Here is a 23,113-nt window from a genome sequence, read left to right on the forward strand (position 1 = left end):
TGAATATGAATAATTTATACGATTTTTTTTACATTAGCGTGAACCATTTCTTAAGTGATTCATAGTTCATTTAATATGCATTTAAATGTCTTCTCCTTAAAATAATTTGTTCCCCCTCCTCAGGTATGCCATTATGTCTAGATTATGCCAGGATTATTTTTAATCTAACGAGGTGTGAATTATTCTGTCTGCCACAGGTGTCCAATCTGTTTGCTCGAGATGAGATTGACGAGATTATCAGTGACCTCATTCCAGTCATGAAGCGGGAGTTTCCACGGCGACCGCCCACGAATGAAAACTTGCATGAGTATTTTATGAGCAGAGTGAGGCAGAACCTCCACGTGGTTCTGTGCTTCTCTCCAGTCGGGGAGAGGTTTCGTAATCGGGCTTTGAAGTTTCCTGCTCTCATTTCAGGATGCACCATGGACTGGTTTAGCCGTTGGCCCAAAGATGCTCTGATTGCAGGTCAGTCATTTGAAATGTCAGTCCCAAGGAGGTCCAGGGAGAACACTAAAATAAGCTGAGGATTGTAATGCCCTAATACTGTATATATCAAAAATTATATATACATATTTTTCCCCAAGTTCTGTATAACACAATAGTAAACATAATAGTTTTAATAACTCATCTCTAATAACCGATTTATTTTATCTTTGCCATGATGACAGTAAATAATATTTGACTAGATATATTTCTAGACACTTCTATTCAGCTTAAAGTGACAATTAAAGGCTTAACTAGGTTAATTAGGTTAACTAGGCAGGTCAGGATAATTAGGCAAGTTATTGTATAACGATGGTTTGTTCTGCAGACTATCAAAAATATATATATATTAAAGGGGCTAACAATTTTGACCTTAAAATGGCTTTTACACAATTAAAAACTGCTTTTATTCTAGCCGAAATAAAACAAATACTTTCTCTAGAAGAAAAAAATATTATTGGACATACTGTGAAAATGTACTTGCTTTGTTAAACATCATTTGGAAAAAAAAAAAAAAAWTATATATATATATATATATATATATATATATATATATATATATATATATATATATATATAAAGAAAAAAATTCAAAGGGTGGCTAATAATTCTGACTTCAACTATATATACAGGAGCAGATTTAACCGATGAGCAAGGTAAGCAGCCGCTTATGGCCCCAGGAAATCTGAGGACCCCCAAATAAATACATAGAAGTATTAATTATACCTATACATTATATATAATCTCATTTTCTATTAGATTTTGTATGATGAGGGTCTAAAAAAAATGAGTTTTTTGTTTATTACATCGCAAATGTTCTCCCACCCCCAATCATGGAGCAGTCCAGCAGTCAAATTAGGTAAAGATTTAGTTTTAAAAACAAAATAGTTTTTATTTAATTTTTAGTTGTGAATCCGTTTTGAGAAAACAAATAATTTAAAAAGTTTTACAAGATGCTTTACAAGTTATTATTATTTGGCATTAAGATAAACATACTTACATACATACATGTTAAATACATACATACATACATACTTACATACACACACATATATATATATATAGACACACACACACGGGCGCCAAAATTAGGTGAATTTTTTCCTTATAAAAAGCTAAATAATATTGTTTTTGTATTGAAACCAAGATTCTGTAGCGCACTGCAACAAAACACAATGGAATGTATTATCAAAAAATGTAAGAAAGGGATTGAGCATTTTTTAACATGAAAACTAACTTTAACAGGTTATTACGGATAAAACAAAGTCTTAAATATACAATGCTGGTCTTAAATTATGTATCTTATTGTGATTAACCTACATTTGCTGGGAAAATACCTAACCTTAAGCTTTACTAGGTAAGAAAAAATACAAATAATTCTAAAACAATCCTAAAAATCGTACACAATCTGAACCTACCTGTATTCGTAAAAAAAAAAAAAAAAAAAAAAAACTAAGATTTTTTGGCTATAAATAAGTTTGTAACTCTTGACTAGAACCTTGTTACAGAGTAATTATCCATTTACTGTAACTAGTAAATCAAATTAATTAATTATTTAATTACATGTAATTATTATATGGAAAGAATAGTATGTGTATGTGAGTTTAGAGATAGTACATGGAACAAGTGTAATGAGAACACCTTAAAATAAAATTTTACTCTAATTGGCTATTCTAAAAATAACCAGCATGAATTACTGTCCACATAAATTAGAGTGCCTGAACTGTTTAGCATGCAGAAAATAAGTAATTTAGGAATGGCACACTATTTTCCTCAAGCAATTTAATCACAATGTAGAAAACATTGTTTTGAAAGAACAGAAAGGTTAATGCAGTTGAGCGTCAAACAATAATTGAAACATACTGAGAGAGAATGAAAAAAAAGCATCACAGCAATCAGTTATTGCAAAATAAACATGCTTATTGCCATAGCTAGATAAACAGTTAGATGTGATCCTGGACCGCAAAACCAGTCTTATGTTCCACAGGTATATTTTTGGTAATAGGCAAAGGTACACTTTATGGATCAAAATTATAGATTTTTTAATGCTTAAATTTATATGAATATTAAGAAAAGATCATGTTCAATGTAGCTTTATATATTAAAACTCAATTTTGATTATTGACTTGCACTGGTAATATATACTAATATATACTTTAGACACATTTAAAAATATTTTTTTTGACATTTTTCTAAAATTATGTTATTTCTTTTTGATACACAGTATTTAGATGTTTTCAACACTGGCTCATTTGGGGATATAGTATGTGCTTTTGGAAACAGTGAAACAGCATATCTAAGAAAATGTATATAAAGTAAAATATGTATACAAAGCAAAATATGTCCCTGGGGCTACATCTGGCTGATGTTTGTTTGATAAACGAACACATTGAGGTGGTATGATGCCATTGACAAATTATGTTTCTTTTCATGCTACACCGGTGATTATCTCTGTTTGGACGGCTTTTTCAGTGTGGTCAGTTTGCTCAGTAGCTCACCTTGTACAGCATCAGACTTGGGACGGAGAGCAGACTAGGGTTTGTTTACCTGTTTTTGATGGATTTTCTTTTCTAGTATGCTTCTGTAAACACAATCGGTCAGTAGGCAAAAAGGAGTGAGTGGGTCAGTTGATAGCAAACTTATACACGCAAGACAAGCCGACCAGCCTCTCTCATGGACGCGTGCCAGAAGGATGTAGAAATGGACAAGAAATGTACACAGCAGCCTCTGGTGGATTTTAGAGAATTGGCACATGTGATAAAACATTGCAACAATAGCAACATTGTCAACAATGTACACAGTGACTTCTAGTGGAAGAAGATGTAGCCCCGGGCATATATTTTACCAACACAAGCTCATTGGGAAAAGGTGCCCAGGACTACATTATTGAGAACTGAGAAATATGTGCCTCGAGGTACATAATGGCTGTGTTTTGTGTGAAAAATTATATCTCACCATGAATGGCACCAGACTTGGGAGGTGGAGTGGAACCAACGGGTGTTTCCCAAAAAAAGAGCAGTGTGATACTATGGTAAAAGTATGGCTTGTATGTTTTAGTTTGCCTTTGAAAAAACTATCGGCAGGGTTTTTTGGGAAGGGGGTTTGTGGGTCAGTTGATATCAAGCTGATATATGCACGACGACAAGCTGACCTGCCTCTCTTATCGATGTGCGCCAGAAGGATGTTGAAATGGACAAGAAATGTGCACAGCAGCCTCTAGTAGATTTACATGACACGACAAGTGAAACCATTGCCCCAGTAACGTATTTGAGATTGTGAATCTAGTGGATTTGTGAAAACAAAATTACAAGAACACATAGTCCAGGGGATATGTTTCTCCGCTCCTTAAAAGTGTAGCCCTGGACACATATTTCCAATGAGCCTGCGTTGCATTTTCCAGTCTCCGTTTATTATTATTATTATTATTTTTATTTATTTTATTTATTTATTATTTATTTATTTTTATATATTTTTTTTGAACCCTCAAAATGCATATTTTCAAATCTTAACCAAATTTTGTCTTTACCTAACAAACTATGCATGAGAAGTGTGTTTATTCAACATTTAGATGACATATAAATCTTAATTAAAAAAACAATTTGACAGTTATAAATGGTTTTGTGGTCTATGGTCAGAGTGTATTGTGCAGAAAAATAAGACAAAAATGTATTTTTGTTTGTTTTTGCTGCAGTGTCAGAACACTTCCTGTCCACGTATGACATTGATTGCACATTGGAGGTAAAGAGTGAAGTGGTTCAGTGCATGGGCTCTTTTCAGGATGGGGTGGCAGAAAAGTGTGCAGATTATTTTCAGAGGTATCGACGTTCCACGCATGTCACACCCAAATCCTACCTGTCCTTCATCCATGACTACAAGACCATCTACAAAGAGAAGCACTCCGAGGTCCAGACTCTCGCTGACAGGTCAGTATAAGCAAAAATACAATTACAAGAGCTTGCATTAATAAATGAAGTCCATACAGTTTTACAAAATTATTAGCCCTCCATTGAAATTTTCCTTTGAAAGTGATTTTTTACAGACATGGACATTTCCTACCATATTGTTTATTTCTGGAGAAAGCCATATTCCTTTTTAGTTTGGATGAAAGTAGTTTATATACAGCAAGGTCCATAAATATTGGGACATAATTGGGAGACAATTTTTACATTTTTGGCTCTATATACGAACACAACGTATTTAAAATGAAACAAACAAGATATGCTTTAACTGCAGACTGTCCGCCATAATTTTAGGGTATTTACTTCCAAATCAGGTGAACAGTTTAGGAATAACAAACATTGTAGGAATTACAAACAGTTGTCACTGATAGTGACAGCTGTTTGGACTTCATCTTGAGAGTTGACAGTAACAGATTCCAAATGAAAATAGCACACTTGGAATTGACCCAATTACAAGCTGCACATTATAATTTGGATAATGAGGGAATAACGCACACCTGGCCATGGAACAGCTGAGAAGGCAATTGTCCAATTAATTTTGGTCCCTTAACAAGTGGGAGGCACATATGCAAACAGTTGTAATTCTCACACCGTTTACCTGATTTGGATGTTAATACCCTCAAATTAAAGCTGACAGTTTGTAGAGGCACACATTGTTCCCTTCATTTCAAATTTAAGATGTAAGAACTGTGTCTATGTACAAATATTTATTCTCATTTTGGAAACGTAGTCCCGCGAACGTTTCTGGAGACCGTGAAATACGTTCCAGGAGGTACGTATTTTTGCAGTTTTTGTCTTTTGCGAATCCGGGAGAGGCCACTGTGTGCGCTTTTTCACGTCTTAAATGCCTCTCACGTGCGCGCGCCATTCGCGCCCACGCTGTTCTCGCGTAAAAAGCCACCAGATTCCACTGTCGGATTTCACCGCATTCTCGCCCCGTTATAAACTCGTTTGCTTTATTTTTTGGATTCTGTTTTTTGTCTTACCTGATTTCTGGAACCGCTCTTTCCCAGACTCGAAACCAGTCGTCCCTGCGGCCGGCTCCTCCTCCTCCGGGCCTCTTCTTCGCCAACGTAAGCTAACTGGACAAACTGGTTGCGGCGGGAAAGCCCTCCACACGGAGGTGAGCTGTCAGCCCAGCCGATGAACGCGAAGAAGAGGAGCGGCGTCACTCCGCCCTGTAGCATTCGCTTGAAAAAACAAAATGCACGTACCTCCGGCCACATAAATTGCGGTCTCCAGAAGCATCCGTGGGGCTACGTTTTCAGAATGAGCTTGGGTTGAATATTTATGGACGTGACTGTTTATACAATTTTGAAAGTTTCTTTTTATTGACTTTTTGGTCACACTTTACAATAAGGTTCATTAGTTAATGTTAATTAATGCATTTACTAACATGAACAATCAATGAACAATACATTTACTACTGTATTTCTTAATGTTAGTTAACGTTAGTTAATGAAAATATAGTAGTTCATTGTGAGTTCATGTTAACTCATGTTGCATTACCTAACGTTAACAAGCATGGACTTGGATGTTATTAATGCATTAGTAAATGTTCAATTATGATTAATAAATGTTTTACATGTGTTGTTTATGATTAGTTCATGTTAATAAATGCATTAACTAATGAACCTTATTGTAAAGTGTTACCAACTTTTTTTTTCTGTTAAACAGAAAATGCTTTGTACATTTGAATTAAATTGCTGCTTACTTTTTAATTAAATGAATCTGTAGAGTATTTCTTTAAAAAAAGTAAAACAAAAAAAAACGTATTATTTGGCTTTGTAAAGGAGATGGTGGATTGGATGCTGTGATGTGATGCTTTAAAATCCCGACAAAGTTTCTCGGATAATCTGCTGCGTCCTACACAATCTATCACAAGATAGGAAAATGTGCTGTGCACACACTTTATGTGTGCACTTGCATTTTTATCTAACTTTGCATAATTTATTCACTAAACTAGGAGCTAAAACCTCTCAAACAGTGCATCCTAATAAACAGCACTATCAGTAGGTGCAGTTCATTTAATTGGATTCTCCTGTGACTATGGAGTCTGGAGAATTTCCCTATGTGTTCTACTGTCATAACAAGTAATAGCAATTGGGATATGCAGCGATGTGGTGTTGTCACTTCTCAAATACCCGGTCATATACAGTATAAGTGTGAAGCAACTTATTAAGGGTGAAGCAATCGTCCAAAAAAAATAAAAATAAATCAAATGTTTCGGCCATGAGCCTTCATCGAAAGGTCACACCAAACTGTTATTTTCTCCTATTGTTCATTTAATAAATTACTGTATTGAGTGCAAACCTTCTATGATACTAATAAACTAATTTTAAACAAAATAGTTCCATGTTTTGAGCTACTTATAAAATAGGTGTTTTTTCCCAATTTCTGTTAACAGAGATATTTTTTCTACACACCGCTAAACTGATTTCCTTTGTCTTTGCCATGATGACAGTACATAATATTTTACTAGATATTTTCAAGATATTAGTATTCAGCTTAATGTGACATTTGAAGACTTACCCATATTAATTTGGTTAATTATGCAAGTTAGGGTATTAGGCAAATTATTGTACACCTGACAAAAGTCTTTGATCCCAGTTGTAAGAGCAGCAAATAATAACTTGACTTCTAGTTGATCATTTGGAAGAGTAGAAGGTAGATAATCTACACAAAGGTTGATTTTTCTGATGAATCATCTGTTGACTCACATGGACCCAAGATTCTCATAGAAATCAGTCAAGTTTGGAAAAAGAAAATGTATGGTTTGTGGGTACATTCAGTATGGGGGCATGTGAGAGATCTGCAGACTTAATGGCAACATTAACAGCCTGAGGTATCAAGACATTTGTGCTGCCCATTACATTATAAATCACAGGAGAAGACAAGTTCTTCAGCAGGATAGCACTCCTTCTCATACTTCAGCCTCCGAATCAAAGTTCCTAAAAGCAAAGAAGGTGAAGGTGCTCCATGATTGTCCAGCCATCACCAGGCATGAACATTATTGACCATGTCATGGAGAAGATGGAGAGAGAATAAATACATATATATATATATATATATATATATATATATATATATATATATATATATATATATATATATATATATATATATATATATATATATATATATATATATATATATATATATTTAAAGTTTAAGAAATCCACTGTTTTCCAATGACACGCCTAAACAAACTTTCCTAGTTAACCTAATTAGCCTAGTTTGCTTTAAATCTAAATAGCACTTTAATTGCAAAATAAGTAGAACATTGTGTCATATTGGCTAAGAAAATGGCAAAGTCAGTTATAAAAATAGTAATTAGTTATTATTTTTGTTCCACAAAGCACCACAAGTGTTCTCAAATACATTATAAACACAGTAAGTACATTGTATTTATTTTTTGATGTAAGTACATAGTAGTTAAGGACACTTAAAATAAAGTGGGACCTTATTTTGTATTACAAAAATTATGTTTAGAAATGGGCTGAAAAAAACTCTTTTCTGTTAAACAGCACTTGGAAAACATTTGAAATGTTTTATTGTCAACTGTATACTGTATATAGATAAGTATATGGTGTATTCTTTCAATAGGATGAACACCGGGCTCCAGAAACTCAAGGAGGCATCTGAATCTGTTGCTGCTCTCAGCAAAGAGCTGGAGGTTAAGGAGAAAGAGCTTCAAATAGCCAATGCGAAGGCTGATATGGTAAATAAGCATGCAGAATTCAATCACTGTACGTGTTTGATAATTATTGCATGTCTCCTAAAATTATTTGCATTTCTAACTATTTTAAAGTGGCTTGTATCATTTATTAAATCGGAAAGGGCAACAGAACTCTCTCTCTATGCCCAGGTCAGTTAAGGCTCCTATATGTGTCTCCCCTGTCCACTTCCCTCCATATATGATTGATTCTGTCATCATCTGAAAAATGAAATTCTGTACTGTACAGGAACAAGAGTGCAACAGCTTATTACTTAGATATTGATAGGTTTGAGTCCTAAGGAAAAATGACAAAGCAGATATTTCTCCAAAAAAATAATAATAATGTACTACATGCCTGTAGTTATAACCTGTACTGCATGCTCGGGGAGAGCATGCATAATGTATGTTATGACAATTCTCTTAGTAATTAATAATTTCTAAAATGAATTCTCATTCCCCAAATGCTCAATAAAACATGCCTCTCAACACGGCTCTTTATTAGCAAAAATAATTTCTAGCTTAGTGTTTCTTCATATATAGTTCAATCAGATTTGCATCATTGTAGCTTGCTGTGCAGTAACTTGTCAGAACTGATGCAATCACAGATTTCTCACCTTAAAAAAGCAACCACTGCCATTTAAAAATACCAGTGCTAATTAAACTGCACTCCACTCAAATTATAAGAGCTCTCTCATTAGACAGGCTCAGAAAATAGATCTCGGTGCTGAGTTGCACTACATTTGCGCGTACACAGAAGCATTTTAATGTAACGGAAACCTCCCGTTATCTAAAAATCCACCTTTTTTTATTACAGTATACAGTAACATTTTAGTTTAAGTAATGAATCACACTATTACTGGCTTATTACCTGTCTAGTACTAAGAGTTGAATTTATTTGTTGATTTGTACTTTAAAAGCATGATCTTATTCTACATTCTTAATCCTACCCAATACCTAAATCCAACTACTACATTAACTAACTATGAATAAGCAGCAAATAAGTAGTTTTTGAAGCTAAAAATATAAACTGTTAATAAGTTAGTTTTATCGTAAAATTAAGTGATTGTAACTTGTTTTGTAGGCCATCCGCTGTGTAAAACATATGCTGGATGAGTTGGTGGTTCATTCTGCTGTGGTGACCCCAGATTGAGAAAGTGACTAAGCCAAAAAGAAAATGAATGAATGATTGAGCTTGCTCTGTTTCAGTATAGTATTGCACACCATGTATTTTTTCTTATAAAAGTATCAAAAATATATTCCATTGTGTTTTGTTCTTAATGAAATTCAGCATGCTGCGCAGAGCAATCAAGTATCCACTAGATAAAAGACTTGCCTTCCAGTCACGGGCTAAGCAAAGATCAATACTGAGCTCTGAAACATTAGGAGGATAAATGAATAACCTCAGACTCTGTATTACACCATGACGTGCTGCTGAAATGACAACACTGATATTAGCATTTTCGTTTCTTTTCTCATTTTTGTTTCAGGTGCTGAAGGAGGTGACCGTCAAGGCTCAAGCCGCCGAAAAGGTCAAAGTGGAAGTGCAAAAAGTCAAAGATAAAGCGCAGGCTATAGTTGACAGCATTTCTGCGGACAAGGCCATTGCCGAAGAGAAACTGGAGGCAGCCAGACCTGCTTTAGAAGAGGCTGAGGCAGCACTGCAGGTCAGGAACAATAAAAACCCATTACACGACTGATATTACTTCATAATAGTTTAAATAATGCGCAACATTAGAACATCACAGAAATCATTTGAAAATAAAGCACTGTTTCTATATTGTGTGTGTTCAACAGAAATAAGTCCTCACTTTTTGGGAAACGAGTGCAGTATATCAGTAATTTTATTTAAAGTTTTTACTAGAAGGAAACCTTTTTTTGTGCATTAAAATGCATCGTGAGTCAGAGCAGAAGACACTGCATGCAATAACAATTGCAGTCATGTTGTCTTGAGTTTGAAAAAGGCATCTGATGCTCGGGATTTTTTTGTACAACCTGTGCACACACTGTTAGATATTTTATCGTATTTTAGCGGTAACTTACTGCCAGCACTGTTGTAACTTACCTGCTAATGTGTTTTACAGTAGCAGGGTCATTCATTCATTCATTCATTAATTTTCTTGTCGGCTTAAGCCTGGTTTATACTTCTGCGTCAAGTGACCGGCGTAACCCACGGCGCATGCAACGCGCATAGCTGTGCATTTATACTTCTGCACGCTGTCTTTGTTGGTCTGCAATAGCACTTCCGAAACGCTAGTGGGCAGTAAGGTTTAAATGTTCCTCTGTGTCGAGTTTCTTCGCTGCTGTTTTGCTTTTCCTGAACACTTCCTGGATGTACAAGTGACTTAAACTCGCTTATTTTGAGGCAGGAACCGGCGGACATGCAACAACTTTAACCATGAGGTAAACACAGAACAAAACTTTCCATCCGGAGCTCCTTCACAGGACTCCACACTTGTAAACAATCACTCGCGCCATTCGCGCGGCTCTCGGTCCGGCCCAGACTCGTCAGCGCTACCAAGCCGACCAATCACAGAGCTTGCGCAACGCGTCGTTGCGACGTGTAGTTACATTTTTTGAGAGGTGCACGTCAGTGACGCCGACGGCCACGGCGAAGGGCGTAGCATACGCCGGCGTTTGTCGCAGAAGTATAAATCAGCCTTTAGTCCCATTATTAATCCAGGGTCGCCACAGCGGAATGAACCGCCAACTTATCCAGCAAGTTTTTACGCAGCGGATGCCTGTGGGGGAAACCAGAGCACCTGGAGGAAACCCATACGAAGGCAGGGAGAACATGCAAACTCCACACAGAAACGCCAACTGAGCCGAGGTTCGAACTAGCGACCTTCTTGCTGTGAGGCGACAGCACTATCTACTGCGCCACTGCCTCGCCCAGTAGCAGGGTGCTACCGCTATTTCATTTTACAGTAGAACGGCCTTATACTGCAACTTCTTTTTATTTTAAAATGCCCTTTACCACATTTTAATTTTACAGTATGACATTTTTTGCAGTACTTTTACTAAAGTGCATACACAAAAGCTGTTTGTAGAACAGCATCTCTCTATCACTATAGAACGCGCCTGACAGTCATACGCAGTTAGATGAATTGATAGATTTGAAGGTTGCATAGAAAGGGTGATGACACTTTTTAATGGTAAGGCAGGAAAAATTGCAGTTTTTATATTTATTTCAAAGTGCTTTTAAAACAAAATTAAAAAAAAAACTAATTCTTTTGAAAAGCTTCTTTAGAGAATATTGGGGGAAATGGATGGGTTTACAGGTATGACCAACCTGATCTCACAAGAAAAAGTAAATGTACTACTGCCTCGAGTAATCAGTGTGACCCACGGCACTTGCCTTGCGTTTACAGTTCTGCGTGCTGTTTCTTTTGCTCTTCAATAACCCTTCTGTCAATGCTAGCTGGCAGTAGGTTTTTATGTTCCTTTGTGTCGAGTTTCTTCGTGGGTATTTTGTTTTTTCTGAGCACTACAAGTAGCTAAAACTCACTGATTCAGAGACGGGAACCAGCAGATGTGCAACAACTTTAAACAGCAGTTACAAAGGTTAACAAAGGTAAACACAAAACAAAATTTTCCATCTGGAGCTCCTCAGCCTTTAGTCCCTTTATTAATCAGGGGTCGCCACAGCAGAATGAACCGCCAACTTATTCAGCATATGTTTAATGCAGCGGATTCCTTTCCAGCTGAACATGCAAACTCCACACAGAAATGCCAACTGACCCAGCTGAGGCCCAAACCAGCGACTTTCTTGCTGTGAGGTGACAGCGCTACCCACTGCACCACCGCGGCACTCATTTTAGTGGCTAATTTGTACAAATTCATACAAGTTTAGTCATACACAAATGTACGATTTTTAAAAGGAGGTGTGGCACCAAACCCCACCCCTAAACTCAACCATCATTCGGGGATGAACAAATCATATCGAAATGTACAAATTAGCCACTGAATCAAAAAGTTGAATTGGGGTGAGTTAGCGCTGGTATGACCCATAAGCATATCTCACCTTTTCACTTTCCACCTGACCACTGCCACCCTTCATGCATATTGTGTACCATTATTCATGAGATTTTTTTTTTCTATTTTGATTTTCCTGTGTACATTGCTAAAATTACTAAAATACATTTAGATGTAAATTACTGGCAGCACTGTTGCCAGCAATTTACTACACCTGCCCCTTTACAGAGGCTTACTTGTAAGTGTGTTTTACAGTAGCAGGGCGCTACCGCAGTTTCATTTTACAATAAAAGAGTCTTATACCACAACATCTTTTTATAGTGAAATACCCTTTTCTACATTTTAATTTCACAGTACAGTCTTTGTATATGAGATTTAAGGTTTCAGACTTATGCGAAAATTCTGTTCCGAAATGAAAGCATTAAAGTTGGCATAATTTGCAACAATTTGTAATGGCATGCAACTCGCATTTATAGGTGAAAATCTGATCTACCTGCTTACACTGTAGACACAAGGACAAATACCTGATTCCTATCAGTTACATTTCCACATATGAACGAGGCCTGATTCTGATCTGAGTAAATCAGAATCCATGTGATATTTTTTTTTTCCATGTCTGATCTGTGACATATGATGGGACAAATTTTTTTATTTGGTCACTTGAAACATGTAGTATAAATTCAGCCTAAAAGCCACAGTGCATTCATTGCATTTTGTTTTTTGAGATGCAAGCTATTAAACAAGGAAAAAGGCTCATGATTTTGTTCTGTTTGACTCATTGGATGGAATCAGTGCTTTATTGACAAATGATTTATGCCATTTTCAGTTTAATTCATTGCTTAAATGACTAAAATACATTTAGATGTAAATTACTGGCAGCACTGTTGCCAGCAATTTACCACACCTGCCCCTTTACAGTAGCTTACTTGTAAGTGTGTTTTACAGTAGCAAGGCGCTACCGCAGTTTCATTTTACAGTAGTCTTAACCCACAACTTATTTTTATGGTAAATACCCTTTACTACATTTTAATTTCACAGTATGACAATTTTTACAGTACTTTTAATGTACTTTATTTACATTTCACACGGCCACTACAAAACCTTTATTTTAGTATTTACTATTGAATTAAAAAAACAAACAAACAAGTGACGAGATCATGTACAACAGTATTTATTATTATTTATTGTTAATATATTAATTTTAAATGGTTTACAATAGTCACTTTCTTTCATCAAACTTATTTAAATACATTTCGAAGTGCAAGATGTTATTTAATTGGTAACACTTTTTGAGTTTAAGTAGACCATCTGCTTAATATCTGTTGAAACTGCTGCTAAACAGACATTTAACTGATTATAAGAAACTTAGCAAGTACATGTCAACTTACACTAATCCTATCCCCAACCCTAACCCCAACCTAGCTGTCTACTTACAATCTAATGAGAATTAGTTGAAAAGTAGATGCAATGTAACTTAAATTCAACAAACGGACCATCAAAATAAAGTAACCAATTATTTTGATTCATTAAATGTCTCAGTTTTGTCTTTACCTAGCCGTACTTGATTACTCTGATTACAGTAGAATATCGTAAATCCCTATTATGCAGTAAATTACTGTGAAGGTTTTCAAATTATTCACAATGCAGTACATATTACAGTAGTAAACTGCAAAGAATACATGTTGTAGTTTATATTGTTAACATGGTAAATGGTGCATTCACACTCACTCTCTTTCTCTCTGGTTAATATGCTTAAGTGCATTAACTTGTGCTACATGCAAAATATAAGTTTTTTTTTTTTTTGTCCTTGTATATGAGATTTAAGGTTTCAGACTTATGCAAAAAATCTGTTCCGAAATGAAAGCATTAAAGTTGGCATATGCGACTCGCAATTATAGGTGAAAATCTGAACTACCTGCTTACACTGTAGACACAAGGGCACATATCTGATTCCTATCAGTTACATTTCCACATTTAAACAAGACCTGATTCTGATCTGAGTAAATCAGAATCCATGTGATTTTTTTTTTTTCCATGTCTGATCTGTAACTTATGATGGGACAAAATTTTTATTGGGACACTTGAAACATGTAGTATAAATTCAGCCTAAAAGCTGCAGTGCATTCATTGCATTTTGTTTTTTGAGATGCAAGCTATTTATTATACAAGGGAAAAGGCTATTGATTTTGTTCTGTTTGACTCATTGGATGGAATCAGTGCTTTATTGACAAATGATTTTTGCCATTTTCAGTTTAATTCACATCTTTGGATGAAAATGTAGCTAGACAATATCAACCCAATGTGCACTACCCTAAAATGCACATTAAAATCGGTGGATGGAAACCTAGCAAATAAGAGAAGTGTGATGTTCATGGGGCATTACGGTGCCTGCAGTTTCGGTGTAATTGCACGCTGCCTGTGAGGATGTAAAAATAGATAGTGTGATGGCAGGGTTGCTGTAGGTGCTCTCACAGCGAGCAGGCATCTGAAAGCAGCAGCCTCTAACCAACCCCACATCCCCACTTCAACATACAAACCCAAACCATATCTGTCAACATTGGGATGTAACCCCAACAAGTTGCAAAATCTATTTTTAAGTTTAACCCATTCAAATTGATCACCTGATGTGGAAAATTAAATCAAGTTATCAAATATAACTCACTTTTCCTTCACTGTACAATTTACATATACATTTCGATTAAAGTTACTGTAGTTATTTAGTGGGGCGGCACGGTGGCGCAGTGGGAAGCACTGTCTTCCTCACAGCAGGGAGGTCTCTGATTCAGACCCTGGCAGGGTCAGTTGGGATTTTTGTGTGGAGTTTGCATGTTCTCCTCGTGTTGGCGTGGGTTTTCTTCAGGTGCTCTGGTTTCCCCCACAGTCCAAAGATATGCGCTATAGCTGAATTGAACTAACTAATTTGTCCGTAGTTTATGTGTGTGAATGAGTGTGTACTGGGTTGTAGCTGAAAGGGCATCCTCTGTGTAAAATATATGCTGGATCAGTTGGTGGTCCATTCCGCTGTGGTGACCCCTGATGAATAGAGGGACTAAGCTGAAGGAGAATGAATGAATGAATGAACGAACGAACGAACGAACGAACGAACGAACGAACGAACGAACGAACAAACAAACATCAATGGAAAGCTTATGAATCAGTATGTATAAATCCTATGACTCTTTTGGTCCAGGATCACACGTTTTACACATTTTTAATTACAAAATGACATTTACAAAAACACTGTGTGGTTTCCCAAAGCCAGTTTCAAATGCATTTAAATCCTCCTATTTTACACCTCAGTTTTGATAGATATTCACTCACAGCTCTCTATACTTTAATGGTTACACTTTTTTTCTTTACATACCCTGTTTTGGTTTTTATTAAACTTGTGTATTTCTGTTTCTATTTATCTTTTACCAGACCATAAAGCCATCAGACATTGCCACGGTGCGAACTCTGGGTAGACCACCACACCTCATCATGCGTATTATGGACTGCGTGTTGTTGCTCTTCCAGAGGAGAGTGAACACAGTGAAAACTGATCCAGAGAAAAACTGCACCATGCCTTCCTGGCAAGAGTCACTCAAACTCATGACTGCTGGCAACTTCCTGGGCAGTTTACAGGTACTAGAAGTTAATATCTAGTGCATTATTTTGCCCTTTTGATTGTAAAATTGAATATAAGGTTATGCAAGGTTACTTAGACCACAAAGAGTGATATAGTCGTATTAAGCTGCTTTTAATAGTGAACTGGTACTTGCAATGGTAGTACTGGTAATACATAAGTTAACTGTGATTACTACTGTAGTCCTATATAAAATGTTTTGTCATTTAGGAATCAGAATAAAAATGATAAAATAGCATAATTTCCATATTATTAAAATTATTTTAAATACATTTTGTTGTACTGAACTTTATATTTAGCAGAGCATTGACAGGTACCAAGTCTCACTATTAACTGGTGGCTCATTACTTGCCTGTTATTAAAGGATACTTCAGCCAGAAAGTAAATTTACACATTATTTACTCACCTTCAAGTGGTTCTAAAACTTGTTTTCTTTTTCTCTTGAATAGAAAACAAGATATTCTGAAGAAAGCTGAAAATCTGTAACCATTGTCTTCCACAGTAGGAAAAACAAATACTATGAATGTTAATGTTACAGGTTTCCAGCCTCCTTCAAAATAGTTTCCTCATTCATTCATTCATTTTCTTGTCGGCTTAGTCCCTTTATTAATCTGGGGTCGCCACAGCGGAATGAACGCCAACTTATCCAGCAAGTTTTTTTATGCAGCGGATGCCCTTTCAGCCGCAACCCATCTCTGGGAAACATCCACACACACACACTCATACACTAAGGACAATTTAGCCTACCCAATTCACCTGTACCACATGTCTTTGGACTGTGGGAGAAACTGGAGGAAACCCACGCGAAGGCAGTGAGAACATGCAACAGAAACGCCAACTAAGCCGAGGTTCGAACCAGCGACCCAGCAACCTTCTTGCTGTGAGGCGACAGCACTACCTACTGCGCCACTGCCTCGCCCAAGTAGTTTCCTTTGTGTGACAAAAGGAAATCATAAAGGTTTGAAAGAAGTAAATGATGATTGCATTTTCATTTTAAATTGCGCCATACCATTTATCTAGTTTATTTGTACTTATAAAGTGCATATTTTGAACGATCTTATTCTACATCCATAATCCTACCCAATACATTAACCCAAAATACTACCTTAATAACTGTTAATAAGCAGCAAATGAGGAGTCTATTGAGAGCCATAGCCTTACACTCAAAAAATGGTTTATACATAAAATGACTTTTCCTTATTGCTTAAACTCATTTAAAATGAGTTGAAGCAACTAAATTTGTACTTGTTTTGTTGGGACAAAAGTATTGTTTTAAGTTCAATCCACTTAGGTTTGTAAAAATGTTAAGTTGATTAGTATTGGGACAACATGGAGTAATTGTGTGAAACTCAGCATTTTTTTTTTTTTTTTATTAAAATAATTTTTGACCGGATTATAAGTTCTACTTATGGTTGAGAACTGTTTCATCCTTGATAATGTTTTAAGTCATCATATTCCATCATTGAATGATTTCTGAAGGATCGTGTGACACTGAAGACTGCAGTTATAGGTGCTAAAAATACAGTTTTGCCATTCGTATGAATAAATAAATGATATATGCTGACATACTGTACGGAATGCCTGATATACATAATTAGACAAGACATACTGTACGCTTGCCACCCACACTGGCAATCGGCAGCACAGAGCTCAGGAAATTGGCACATTCACAGATAAATATGTTCATTCATAAATGCTAGAGCAACATTTACTGTTTCTGCTGTACAGATTGTTATGTTGTCAAAATGTTATTTTAAACCTGCACTTTTGCACTTAAATTTTGCCTAATAATTGGAAAATAGTGAAGCTTTAAAAAGAAATTATAGCAAATCTCTGTAATTTTTTTTTAGATATAAAAAGGCTATTTATAAAGAACATACATATATTTATATACACTACCTGACAAAAGTCTTGTTGTCGATCCCAGTTGTAAGAGCAACGAATAATTACTTGACTTCTAGTTGATCACTTGGAAAAGTGGCAGAAGGTAGAATCATCTGCTGATCTGCATCCCAATCATCACAAATACTACAGAAGACCTACAAGAACCAGCATGGACACAAGATTCTCACAGAAATCCGTCACGTTTGGTAAAGGAAAAATCATGGTTTGGGTTTACATTCAGTAAGGGGGCGTGCAAGAGATCTGCAGAGTGGATGGCAACATCAACAGCCTGAGATATCAAGACATTTGTGCTGCCCATTACATTACAAAGTGCTCCTCCCTATACTTCAGCCTTTACATCAAAGTTCCTGAAAGCAAAGAAGGTCAAGGTGCTCCAGGATTGGCCAACCCAGTCACCAGAGTTAAACATTATTGAGCATGTCTGGGATAAGATGGAGAAGGCATTGGAGATGAATCAAAAAGAATCTTGATGAACTCTGGGAGTCCTGCAAGAAAACCTTCGTTGCCATTTCAGATGATTTATTAATAAGTTATTTGAGACATTAATTAATTCTTTTTCCACATGACTTTATATTCTAAACTGTGCATTTTTCTGCTAAGTGACAAGATTTTCGTCTAAGCAAAGTCAGACCTTACTGTCCTAATTTAATAATTCAAAATCAAGGCATGATCATGGTAAAATAAGTGTAATCTAGAGGCCTTCGCCTTTCATATAAGCCACTTCTGATACCAAATGATCAACTAAAAGTCAATTAGTTGATTAATTGATTGGACATTAGGTTTGCATAATTTCCGAAATGGATTGACAAGTTCTTTTCAGTACAACTCCTGTGTGGCAAAGTTGAACTCTTCCATCTTTTTAATTTTATTGTTATCTCTCTTTTTTTTTTTGCTTTAGCAATTCCCCAAAGACACCATCAATGAAGAGGTGGTGGAATTTCTTTCTCCGTACTTTGACATGGTAGACTATAACATAGAAACAGCCAAGAGGGTGTGTGGAAATGTTGCAGGGCTGTGCTCCTGGACTAAAGCAATGGCTGCCTTCTTCTCCATCAATAAAGAAGTGCTTCCTTTGAAGGTGAGATGACTTTTTGACATGTTACATGCCATGTTTTAATGCTTTCTTTACCAACTGGCTCTAATTAAATCTGAAAATTGTTGTTTACATGTCTTTGATCATAATTTAATCTTTTATTTTTTGTTAACTTTTTTACTTTTCAGAGACTACAAAATCCCAGCTGTAGTTGCTATCCCAGCACCTTGATGTCAAAAAGATGTCAAAATTACATCAAAAAATGCCTTCAATTTTACATCTAACATGGCCATCAAAAAACATTTCATAAATCAGTTACAGGACAGTCCTGTATTCAATTTTGCACACGTTTAAGATGTCGATTTGATGCTGATTTGACATCAAGGTAGTTTACATTCAATGTAGAGAGACAAAATCCAGTGTAAATTTGTCATTTGTAATTTAAGCTTTCAGATTAATGAAACTTTCTTATATTTGTCTAATACTTATTTTGGTCCCACTTTACAGTATGTGTCCTTAACTACTTTGTACTTGCATCAAAAAATAAATACAATGTACTTACTGTGTTTATAATGTATTTGAAAACACTTGTGGTGCTTTTGAGTTGGGATAGAGGTTGGGTTATGGACAGGTTTGGTGGTATGGGTAGGTTTAAGGGTGGGTTAAGGTGTAAGGGATGGTCAACAGTGTATTTACAAATGTAATTACAAAAGTTAATTACAGATGTAATTACATACATGTATTTAATCAAGCATAATTAAACAGTAAATACATGTATTTAAACAATAAATACATTGTAACATACTATTAATTCCTGTGTAAGTACATATTAGTTAAGACCACTTAATATAAAGTGGGACCCTTTTTTATTTTAGTGGTCATCCATGGCATAAATATGTTGATGTCTAACGGACATCAAGGATTTAAAGTCAAATCTATTTGAGGTTGCTATGGGTTTTTTTATGTTACGTTTGATGTCAATTATGTTTTGACATCAAGGTTCCCTCTTTGTTAGTTTATATTTCTTAGCTTTAATCAGTGGTGGAATGAGTACTGAAAAATCATACTTAAGTAAAAGTACTAATACTTATCTAAAAATGTAGTGCGAGTAAAAGTATTTGTTGTAAATATTACTCAAAGTATGAGTGAAAATTAGCCCTTTTAAAAGTACTCAAGAGTAAGTGAGTATTACGCTGTAAAAGGCTGATGCATTTACTTGTAATTTGTGGATGTGTGTAAATGTAACATTTTGTAGTGCATTTAGTTATTGCTGAGTAGGCACACATAAGACAATAATATTAGGTTAGATTTATGTTGTGACATCAGGTGACTAAAATTCAATGTCTAGCCAGCGTCTAAGGACAATCTTATTTTAATGTCCAATAATGCCGTCAAATGATGTTAAAATTTTGTTGATTTTCGGTTGGAGAGTGACAGGTGTTTTTCAGGTATGGCAACCAAAATACAATGTCTGATAGACGTCATATTGGTAATGTCCACACAACATTAAAATGCAACATCATTAGACGTTGATAATTGGTTTATTTTAGGTCGAATGTTAGAGATTGATATTGGCCTTACGTCAAAGAGCATAGAATCACCAAGAGGCGATTTGGGAAACAGCCTCTAGATGGCTCGGTGGCAATTTTGGAATGAAAACTCCAATAGAACAACAGCGTATTATAAGTCTGTAAAATAAACTATTAAAAGTGCTGATGATTGTGATAGTAAGTGTTGTATTGACGTCTTTCAGGTTGTACCTCAGCTTCAATGCGCTTTTTAAATAAATAAATAAAAAACAAAGCAGCTGCTTGCCATTGAGAAAGCAATAAGATCCAATGGACAAACGACCGAATGGCGGAATCCGGGGCTGTTGCTGGGTGCTGCTGTTGCAATGGAACGTTCTATTGAGTGTCGCCTCTTGGTCATTCTAAGCTCTTTGCTTATGTTTAGTTCTCTCCTCAACCTGATTTTTATTTCCCAACAAAATGCAACGTCCCCACGATGTTAGGGTACAACGTCAATCTGACATCATGTTGACGTCTTGTGCCTGCTGGCTGTTTAAAGTCATCATGCAGTAAACATCTGTCATCTTCTCATCAGTGACATGCATCTAAACAGTCTCTGGGTCAATGCGTGTGACGATTTTGGAGATCTTCTTGGACACTTTTAATGTTTCTAAACAGTTTGCAGCATTTATAAATCGAGAACAGAAAATATTAATGAAAACATCAGATTTTTTCCCCTTAACATCCAGTGATAACAAAAAAGATTATTAAATGTGAAGCTCAGTCAGTTTTGTATACATTAAAATAGAGTACATTTTAATGTGTGGAAGTGTTTCAATTCATAATTTAATGCAAAAGTCAAAATACAGTAAAGCCATTTACACTGCAATGCTAAGGTAAAAGAAATCCAAACTAAATTGAAAATAATACTAACAGCAGTAAGTAGTAGTTGCAGATAGATTTAAAACAGTCTGTTTATACATTAAATAATGCTGTGACATAATAAATAATGGTGTTTTTACTGTGTTGCACTTTGGTTTCACACTAAGGCTGAAACGCTTTCTCTTTGTCTGTCACCCTCAGGCTAATCTGGCAGTGCAGGAGAACAGGCTGACCATAGCTAATTTGGACCTCCAGAAAGCCCAGGCAGAATTGGATGCGAAACAAGCAGAGCTGGATGTGGTTCAAGCAGAGTATGAGAAGGCAATGATGGAAAAACAGGTAACCGCTGTGCTGGATATAATAGGGCAGGAGTGTAAAATCTAGCTCCTAAAGTGTGACTGTCCTGCACATTTTACCCTAAATAAAACACCTGGACAAGCTAATCAAGGTCTTCAGGATTACTAGAAACCAACATAAGGTTTTGTTGAGCCTGTACCATGATAGTGGCTGAACAAACTTGGGATTACAGGATTAGTTTTAAGTTGACAAATTCAAACCGGTGCAATCAAGCGTTGTTGGTACCATGTCTCTGATCATCGACTTTCTCTGTGAACTCAGGCTTTGAGGGCATGACATCATTGGCAAAGAGACAATTAGGCCCTGTTTACACTGTCAGGTCTTGATGTCCAATTCCAATTTGTTACCTATATCAGATTTCTTTTTGTCTGTCCGTTTACACGTTCTTTTAATTGTGACCCATATCCAATTCATGTGTTTACTCTTGCCATACAATTTACGATGTTGCGCATGCATAAACGCAGGATCTCGCATCTGTGCCACACCAGCCACAATAGAAGAAATTGTCTTGTTTTTAGCTCTGTGAAATATGCGGTGTAGTATAAGCAGTAAATGGCTCAGTCCAGATTTACCCCCACGCAGTTTATGTAATGGTATGACCCTGATGTGTGTGTGTGCAGTTGAAGATGTAGCCTTTGCCTGTGTGAGCACTGGTGTTTTTGGAGAGAATAAAGTTGTTCTATGTGTAGCCCGCAGTGCGTATATTAATAGCAACAAAAAGTTACAACGAAGTTCGTCCAACTTTAAAATGATTTTGAGGTGGAGAAAGTGGGAAAGGACCATCATCGCAGCTTGCTCCTATGGTTTATAAGCTGTATGATGTCCTCCACCATTCAGAGGAATGTGTGGGTACGAGAGAGATCTCAGGTCTGGTGGTAGCCAATTGTGGCAACTGAATACTTTCCTCCCTGTAACCTCTGTTGTTGTTGTTGTTGTTGTTGTTTACCGCGTCGAAATCTCCACACACGCTCTTCCTTCTACATCATTAAACCGAGGAAAAGCACCACATTGTCACAAGTTTAATGATGTACAGAACAGAATGCCTCAATTAATCCGATCTGCCTGTTTACATGATAGTCGCATTGTAACATATCCGATTTATATCTGATTTATTTCCACATATGAAAGAGGCCTGAAACCGATCTCTGAATATCCGAATGCATGCGTTTTTTTCGTTTACACGGTATAGAACAGATCTGATCTGTGTCACATATAAGCAAAAAATCGGAATTGGGTCACATTTAACTGGCAGTGAAAACGGGGCTTAGAGACCTTAAAAAAATAAAGATCCTGTGATTGACTTCACAAAAGATTAAGAGCAATTTTTATGCAAAGATAAAAAGATTAGAAAAAATACAGAGAATTGAAAAACATTTATACAGCAAGATGAAATCAGCTTTCCTTAAAGCTTTCCTTAAGTTCTATCTCTTGATTGAAAATAAATAAAATTTTGAATTGCAGCTGTATATCTACATACTGTATGTATTTATAATTAAACTAAAAAAGGTCAGCTATTGACCCTTGTATGCTGCTTGGGATGATTTCATCCACTCTAGGATGATTTTAAATCTTAATTTGAAAATTTTGTCTGTGTTTCAGCTAGTGGAATGATTTTTGGTGACAATCTTATTTTGACACATTTTGGGAAAATGCTTTAAAAGTTTTCAAAAA

General features: G+C 36.0%; 2 protein-coding genes across 12 annotated transcripts in view; one reads left to right on the forward strand and one right to left on the reverse strand.

Moving 5' to 3' along the window:
• The window catches only part of dnah5 (dynein, axonemal, heavy chain 5), a 242,680-nt gene that overhangs the window by 148,027 nt on the left and 71,540 nt on the right, over positions 1-23,113 (forward strand). For all 10 annotated transcript variants that reach the window (XM_073925786.1, XM_073925788.1, XM_073925787.1 and 7 more), the window contains 7 exons: positions 198-465; positions 4,175-4,406; positions 8,049-8,163; positions 9,648-9,824; positions 15,553-15,756; positions 18,561-18,740; positions 21,287-21,424. In XM_073925786.1, the coding sequence (XP_073781887.1) occupies positions 198-465; positions 4,175-4,406; positions 8,049-8,163; positions 9,648-9,824; positions 15,553-15,756; positions 18,561-18,740; positions 21,287-21,424 (1,314 nt within the window). The remainder of the gene's footprint in view (positions 1-197; positions 466-4,174; positions 4,407-8,048; positions 8,164-9,647; positions 9,825-15,552; positions 15,757-18,560; positions 18,741-21,286; positions 21,425-23,113) is intronic.
• Positions 1-23,113, reverse strand: part of adcy2a (adenylate cyclase 2a) — a 217,072-nt gene that overhangs the window by 3,410 nt on the left and 190,549 nt on the right. The window lies entirely within an intron of this gene.

The sequence above is a fragment of the Danio rerio genome, chromosome 16 (assembly GCF_049306965.1).
Source record: "Danio rerio strain Tuebingen ecotype United States chromosome 16, GRCz12tu, whole genome shotgun sequence".
Lineage (NCBI taxonomy): Eukaryota > Metazoa > Chordata > Actinopteri > Cypriniformes > Danionidae > Danio > Danio rerio.